This window comes from Polistes canadensis, unplaced genomic scaffold (genome assembly GCF_001313835.1).
Source record: "Polistes canadensis isolate GaletaPanama2010 unplaced genomic scaffold, ASM131383v1 scaffold_25, whole genome shotgun sequence".
Classification (NCBI taxonomy): domain Eukaryota; kingdom Metazoa; phylum Arthropoda; class Insecta; order Hymenoptera; family Vespidae; genus Polistes; species Polistes canadensis.
The window spans coordinates 533,704-542,555 of record NW_014569572.1 but is presented as its reverse complement, the minus strand read 5'-3'; the positions used below and the strand labels follow the sequence as shown (position 1 = coordinate 542,555).

Here is an 8,852-nt window from a genome sequence, read left to right as displayed (position 1 = left end):
TGTTATATTACATTATATCTAAATTGATCGAGTATTATTTCAAAACTGGAGGCTTCAAATAAGAATATTTTTTGATAGTAATATTATACATGATCTTTATTAATAAAAAAAAAGAAAAAAATATTTCCAATATCATCGATTTTTTATTATCACACGAAAAGGTGGAAATAGATGTCTTGAGGAGGGGTTTAAGGTTTAGAAGAAAGAAAGGCAGGTGACCGGATCGATTCTACAATACGATCGTGTATAAACCTATGTAAAAAGAGGAGCAAAAGGAGGAGAAGGATGAGAGAGGGAGAGAGAGAGTGACAGAGTGAGAAAGGTAAAGAGGAGGAATAGTTGCGTGAATAACGTGTGTTGAACGAACGTATTATACCTATAACAACCGCGAATACATGAGCGCATGCGTATTGGAAAAAGACAAGTTGCCTAGGACACTATGCGCCGATGATGGTGTACGAGGTGGTGGTGGTACAACGTTACGATACAATACGTCGTTGGGACGTACTATACGAAAAGAAAGAGGGTGCAAGGAATTGTGACGCCGTAGTCAGAGCAACCCGTCGAACAGCGGCGTATCGTGTAAGCAGTATTTACGGAGCAGACCGCGAGCTAAGGTTGTTCTATTTTTCGATTCGCTCTTTGATTTGTTCTCCGATCTACGTGTACAATTCTCGTAAGTGTGATATTTGCGATTAGAATGACAAATGTTGTTTATTCATATAAAAATAAAATAATTGCATTATTACTACGTAAAACTTCTATCGTGTTTAAATGAAGTTACCATCGAGTATATTTTCTATTATTATTAAAAAAAAAGTGAATACCATTTGGAATCTAAAATATCTTAGTATACCGTTGTAATCATAACGATTTATGTATATCGGTTGTGCATATATATAAAAGTGACTTTAGTTTTATCGACAATGTTAAAAACAGTTTGTCTTTACGGCTTTTTCCGAAGCAACAATTTACTACTATTCCAAGCCAACCAATCGATCGATCATAGCTGACCTCGTTAACGTAAAAATAGCCTTTTCGTTTATTGTATAGGAATTATATGTATATATGAAGTACGTATAATAGATAATATTATTTCATTTTTATTAGAATTCTTAAAACATTAGAATATGTAAAAGTGAACTTTGTGTAATAATAGTTTATCCATCCATTCCAGTTCATTCGGACAGCTTGAATTTTGCCATCGTAAATTGATTATCGGCACCCTCTCAACGACATCGAATACTTTCTGGTGGCGTTGAGATAATAAAAAGTAAACAGATGAATCAACTCCCGTATACAGGAGGGCAATATATATATATAGGGCTGTAAAGAACGAATAGGGAGAAACGGTGATGCGCGAAAGAAAGTACATTTCCTTTTTTTTTCTTCCCTTCTCTTCTTCCTCCTGCATACTATTCTCGCGCAACGTTATCCGCTTGTAGAGTTCCACCCTTCCTGAAACCCAGACGACGCTCTCTCTCTCTCTCTCTCTCTTTCTTTCGGAGATTTTCGCTCCTGTATATACGCAAACTCCGAGGGTCCATGTGATTTGATTACGTTGCTAATACGCACCGTATGCCACCCCTAATCGTTGGGACACGCACGCTCGCATCTCTACTCCCTCTACTGTTATGTGATCTTTTTTTTTTTCTTTTTTTTACAACCGTACCTACCGTCTAAATTGAATTACTAAAAAGTAAATTCATATCATTTAATAATAGACCATCATCGACACTATTCGAGAGATTATTCTTAAAGATCAATGATTTGTTAAACAATTTAAAACGATCTTAACATAAGTCTCTTATGAATCATACATATTATAATATTTAAGTCAGCCAATTACTCAGTCAATTGATAAACTTTCAAAGTCTTTTTACAGACGCATCGTTTGCATTCTCTCTTTCTTTTTTTTTTTTTTTTTTACATTAATTAGTATAACGTAATCTTTTAAGCGTCTTCCCTAATTAAAATTCCACGAGATAAATCTTGAGCATTTTACTTTAATGCGTTTACCGAACTCGACTCGAGTTCTCGACAAGATACAAACTATCGGCCAAGCTTAAGTCTTAAATCAGTGCTCGATAAATGAGCGACCTCATTATACGAAACCATCTGTCGACTGCATTCTTTACATCCTGTTACTCGAACGTACGTATTCGATTACGCAGCGAATCGATTGCACGTTAAAATGACGTTTAATCGACATTTTTGAACATTTTCTTACGGTTCATGTTGAATTTCTAGAAACGATCGTTCCAATTTCACGTGTCAGTTAGAAACAGGTATTAGTTTGGACAATCGTTATATATTAGAAACACGTTTTAAACTAACTCGGCACGCGGTAGCTACTACGCTACCCAACGTTAGAAAGAAAAAGGGAGAAATAGAAATAGAAAGAGAAAGAGAAATAGAAATAGAGAAAGAAAAGAGAGGGAAACGACTAACCGTCGAGTATATAGAACCTTTCGTTCGTGTAGGTAGATACAGTGGTAGTAGTGGCAGTGATCCTACGTGGAAGCATAAAACACAGTCGGAGTCCTTGCCGCAGCCTTGCGTTTTCTCCTTGAGGCTGAATTCTATTTAAATATACACGGCATGTAGAAGGAACAAAGTAGAGAAAGAGACAACTAAACGGAGAAGTGAGTTTCTCTTTCTCTTTCTTTCCCTCTCTCTCTCTCTTTCTCTCTCTTTCTCTTTTACTCGCTTATAATGCAGTTTATAATCTGTCTTTCTCTTTCAATTCCACTTTTTCTATACTTACAATGTTTTTTTTTTTCTTTGAAAAAATTTAATAAATTTTCCACGACATAGTAATATACGGACAGACAATTTGGAATAATAAAATCAGGAAGATAATTTTACAAATAATTTATTATAAATTCACGTCGTAATATTATGTTGATGGAATAAAATGAATAAATTTGTAGTATCGCATAGAACACGATTTAATTCAACTTTACGGAAGGGCATCGTGGCACAAGGATCACTGATAGTTAGGGACAAAGAAACCGAAATATATATATATATATATATATATACTTACGTGTCTCGTTTACCTTGGCGGTCGTTGTTCGCAAGTTCCTGTTCCCTCTCGAAGGTTTCGCTTTAGACGTGATCAATGCGATCATGAGTCAAACTTATCGGTTAATATTCTGATCTAAGAACGTACCGAAAAGATCTGAATCTGATCTTTTGAAAATTCTCACAGAGAGAGAGAGAGGGAGAGAGAGATGTTCATGCGAAAAAATGGAGTGTCTCTATTTTGGGAATCGGATTGGTGGCGGTGACGCGCATAACCACCACTGTAAAAATGTACACATGGCGGCTGATGCACTTTTCTTGCACGACCTTCGACTTGTTCGTTAACTTGAAGAAAAATAATGCTCGTCATCGTCGTTGTTGACACGCCGTGGACCGATATAACAAGAAGAGGACGAGAACGAACAAAGGAATCATGAATCAGACACACGTAGGCAGTTACTAATTTTCTCTACAGAATCATATCCCTATTCGTTTTTATAGACGGCTCAGAGAATAACTCGACCTCGATACAACACGGCTTCTAATATATCTACTCGTAGTATATTCATCGGATGACACAAACTTTTCTTCATTTCGTTAAAACTCTCTTCGTATTGACTTTACTTCGTATCCATATAAATTTGTGTTCGCAGATTCGATCGAATGAACATTTTTCCCATATAAAGAAGGGTGGGGGGAGGGGATTCGATTAAATTGTCAAATTTATATTTCGTCACAATTTCGTAATATCTTTTTTTTACAGATTTATGAACCAAAGAATAAAAAGAAGAAAGAAAGTAAAAGAAAGAGAAAGAAAAATAGAAATTATCGATCAGAGAAAGTGACAAATTTGTTTTTATTTCCTATTTTATCAAAATATCCTGAATTCGTTTGACGTGATCGAATCTCGAGTAGAAAAGATGCTCGTTGGCTAGTGGGTCGGTTGATAAAAAGAAAAAAGTGAGAGAGACCAAAAAAAAATAAGAGAAACATTGAACGAGTACTACCGGCATGGCCCTGTTGTACGAGAACGTGCGACCTCCGACAAGTCTTCGACTTCCCCGTACGTGACTCAGGATCTTAAGAATCGAGAATCTCGCGAAGGATGAGCGCCAAGATTTCACTTGGCGGTCGCAATGCGAGCGACCAGTCAACAGTGAACCATCGGACTGGTAAACCATCGACGGGACTACTTCTCGCAAGACCATCCTTTAAAAGACCCCCATCGTCGAGCAGTAAGTTATTTTTTCATCACCTTTACTATCACCCTTTACCTTCCCTTTTTATTCTCTCATTTTTTCCATCGAATTTCAAATAATTTTCTCGATTTTCTTTATAAACAAGTTATTAGTATTATTATTATTATTGTTATTGATATATCTATACGAAATTCGATATATTAAATCGCGAATTGATTAATTAAAATATGAATTATTCATAAAAATGATAATTCGGATTCTTATTAATACTTTTTCGAGATACAACGAATTTTTTGGCATTTATGATAACATATTTATTATAATCGTGACGATTTATTTTACACGTGTCCATTTTCTCATTACTCATACATTAATGCTCCGTTGCAAAATAACTCACGCAAATTGACCAAAATATTACGAAGTATTGCTTAGGTGTTGTAAAAAGAAAAAAAAAAAAGATCGAAAAAGAAGAAGAAGAATATTTCATCAAAGAAATACGAAATGAAAACTTTTCGTAATCGATTCGCAACCTGTCATCGGTCTTTCGAGTTAAACGATCCAATCGGAGCACACGTGCGATTTTCCCCCACCTAATATCGAATCAAGATTCATCGACTTTTATCCCTTTATTTCCTACTACCGAATCAGAATTACTCATTCAGTGTTGTAACTATCTACGAATACGTATTAAACGATGTCACGTCAAATTTTGCAATCAATTAACTGGATTAATGACACATACGTACGTATACACGAGCAGCACGCATACACACATTAAACGCGTGCGTGTAATAAACATATAAACGTTTACACGAATACCAAGAAATCTCGCGGAATCTCACGCTGTCATCGATATACGTATTTATATATATATATAGTTTCATTTGTAACATTATATACCATATACCTACACGTTGAAAGATTGAGAATATAAACAAAGAATGTGTTCATTAGCATTAGAGGTGAGTGGCATCGAGGAAAGAACAGTCAAACGACGAGCAACCGTCCCTAAAGAGGAAACATTGCCTGAAGGCTCCAACGTTAGGACGATAACGACTACGTTAGTGGACTGTGAAGACCAGAACGAGATGCCAGCCCTTACGTGTGCTTATACTACTGCCACTTTACCGAGGTTTAAGAAATTTCGACATGGCGGTAAGTTTTTAACAATTTTTCTTCCACGTTATATTCCCTTTTTATTTTTTTTAATTTCATTTCTTTTTCTAAACCATATAACATCGAGAAGAAATGAATATAATTTATTTTTGAATATATATATATATATTTATCAAAAAATAAATCAATATATTTATTACTTAACACTTATTAACATATATTTATTAAATGATATCAAGAGAAATTATAATATATATTTATTTGTTTTATACACGCATAAAAGAAAAATGCTTGAGTCAATAATGAAAATAATTTTCCATTGATTTCTTGTTAACACGTGAAACGGAATGTGCAAGGAATACGTAATCGATGGAATAATTCAGTAACGATTTTGATTTTAAACGTAAACTTATGTAAATAGTAAGCGAATTATCATCGACTATTTGACGTTCTATGTCTAATAAGAACTAATCGAATTACTCGTACGTTGAACGAGAACGATCGACTATGTTAATTTAACATTTATGAACGTAATATATTATTTTTTTGTTCTTTTCTTTTTTTCTTTACGTTCGTATGAATGCGCTAATTAAATTATATAAAAAAAAAAAAGAAAAAAACAAAAGATATATATTTCTCAAAAAGTTAATCTTAGAAATAATGACTTAATCAACTATATATAGTATAACATTGATACGCAATAGACAACATTCGTTGGTGATTTTTGTTTGTATGTATTAACGCGTCATTCTACGCAGATATAGCTACGATAAGTTTTCTTATCGACGAACCTTGCAACGTTGGATCGAAGCTAGTACGATGAAACGTGTTTACGCGCATGCGCTTTTAAAGGTTCGCATGTTTCGTTATCATCATCGACTCTATACAACGAACGCAAAAAAAAAAAATAGAAAGCTACGATAAAGTCTTGACATTTGGAATCTTTTCTAATTCACGATGATACTTCACAAATATTGATCTCATTATATCTTATTCGAGAATGAACATTTCAATGCACTTGTTTATATTCGACACTAACGCGAAAGGATTTTTCTATTCATCGCTTTTTAAACGTTTCTAACGTTGTTGGCAAACTTTTCCCTACTATGAGAAAAATATAAGATTAGTAGTTATAGATAAGCGATGGAAACTTTACGCAGAATCAACGAATTAGATCACGAATCGTATCTATTACTAGACATAAACATACAACACCATCCTCCGAAACCTTTGAATTTGTCTTCTCTCTCTCTCCTTCTAAATAGAATTTGAATAAAACCTTGATTTTATATTTTTCTGTCTAACATTTATAATTTAAAAGGTATATTAATATATTTGTATTACTTTTTGAAATTATTTCTCTTTTGTTTTCTTTCTAAATGAATTTTTTCGAATATACATATACCCCCCCGTGTGTATATTCTTTCAAATAATTTTCCCTATTCTTTTTGACTTCTAGACAAAATTCAATTAGACACGTAATCATTTTCTTCTTCATTTCAAACAGTTCGATACTTTGCTCTTGCACTAACATGCTTCTCGCTAAATCGTTAAGATCAGCTACGTCGGTTGGTGCATTGCAAGATGTCAATTGAGACAGTTCTAACAGGCGGTATAAACCTTTCGTGTACTAACTCAGGCACACACACAGACACACACATACATCTATAGACAGGTCGTATGTTTGCGCGCTCGCGGTCCTCTGTTTATCGCTCCTTCGAGCCGAACGATGTTCGCGTGTATGATGTCAGAGTCTATCTTTGGCAACAGAGTAGATGACCACGCACGAAAACTCGTGCACGCTCGCGCGCACAACAACTCCACCCCTAAAGCTCCCCCCTTTCCTCCTGGTCCACCCACCGAAACCCATCCAATCTTAGTTTTTCATATAAAATTATTATCATTGTCATCATGAACGTCATCAACGTTGTTTGTCATCGTTTAATCGATAAAAATTTTGTCTACAAATTTAACCGTATACGTAGATATATAATTATCTCGAAGTAGACCAAGATTACGAAATTTAATACGAAAATCATCGCGATTCATATTATTTTTTTGTGCTCTTTTTTTTCTTTTATCATTTTTATTGGAATATTCCTAAAGGAAAAACGTAAAAAAAAAAAAGAAATAATAATAGTATCCGCGTCGTTTCTTATCGATTGTACAGACAGATGCTCGGCGAAAAGTCGACGATCAAATAACTAATTGGATTCATATCCATATGAGTGTATTTGCCATCTGGTTGCTTCTTAAAAGAAGTCCTTTTGAATTATGTAAATGAATTAAGTAAGTAAGTAAGTAAATAAGTAAGTAAGTATGTGCGTGTATATATTATTTCTCAAGAACTCGGGCTAAGAACTTTGCACGCATATTTTTTTTTTCATTTTTCTCTACTTTTTTTTTTTTTTGTTCGTCGCTAAATAGAGATTATCAACGAATCAAGAAAATACAACGTATGCGTGTTGACGTATTAAAGAACAGCTGAAAAAATAATAGTGACCTAGCTTCTTCTTCTTCTTCCTCTCCTTCTACTTCTACTTCTTCTTCTTCTTTTAAAAATGATTTTTTTTGTGTCGACATGCTTAACTTACCATATTAAAAAGAATTCACGCAATTGAAATCTTTTCGATCGAATTATGGTTGTGTGGACAAAATTAAAAAATAAAACAAAAGGACAAATAAATAAGTAAAGAAAAGAATTCATTAAAACTGTGTGCTTTCGCATAAACGTTTTCTCGCATTAATGTTTAATGCCAAAGATTGCACTCGAAGATAGCACGGAAGAAAGTTTTCTCGTATCTCTGCCGAGCACGTCGTACTTTCTACTTTAAGAAAACGAAGAGTGTATACTTATATACTTACATACCGTATAGTAGAGACATACTCTCTCATTGCCAGTTATATCTATCTATTACTCTTGATTTTGATAACGACGGATAAAATAATACCCGTTACTTGTTTCTACCTCCACCATTATCAATGACCAAGTTTTCACGCGTTCGATCTATCGATGATTGGTTGCCGTTCGCTTTTATATAAGTAGACGAGTTACTTCATAACGATATTCATATTGTTTTTTATCATGAACTTTGTCATCGATAATTGTAAAAAATAATTATTATTAATAAAAAAAAAACAAAAATGAGAAATAATTATTATAAAAAAAAAAAGAAGGGGAAACCCTGTACGACACAACGAAGTATATGCGACGTGTAACGAGCGACTCGCGGTGACTCATCGCTCGGTTTCGTCGTGTGTATGTGTACGAGCACTTACGAGATCGCATGTATACGTGTGTGTTATGTGTATTTGTACGCTTATGCAGCGACCTCACATCGCGCGAGCGCAGCTATCGACAGTGCTGTAGCTATTCCCAAGACAATCCTGTTTCAATAACTTGAAAATATTACAAATTTTCGATAAGAGATTGCGTTTGATTTCGACTAAATCGTTTTTTGTTTTCTCTTATTTTTCTGGGTTTTTTTTTTTTTTTTTTTTTGTTCAACG

General features: G+C 34.2%; 1 protein-coding gene across 2 annotated transcripts in view; it reads left to right on the top strand.

The window, feature by feature from the left end:
- The first annotated feature begins 426 nt into the window (after nt 1-426).
- LOC106783779 (dual specificity protein phosphatase 10-like) overlaps nt 427-8,852 on the top strand; it is a 50,036-nt gene continuing 41,610 nt past the window's right edge. The window contains exons 1-4 of one of the 2 annotated variants that reach the window (XM_014742621.1): nt 427-676; nt 3,215-3,475; nt 3,791-4,262; nt 5,181-5,381. In XM_014742621.1, the coding sequence (XP_014598107.1) occupies nt 4,133-4,262; nt 5,181-5,381 (331 nt within the window). In that variant the 5' untranslated portion in view covers nt 427-676; nt 3,215-3,475; nt 3,791-4,132. The remainder of the gene's footprint in view (nt 677-3,214; nt 3,476-3,790; nt 4,263-5,180; nt 5,382-8,852) is intronic. The other variant, XM_014742620.1, reaches the window with a different exon arrangement.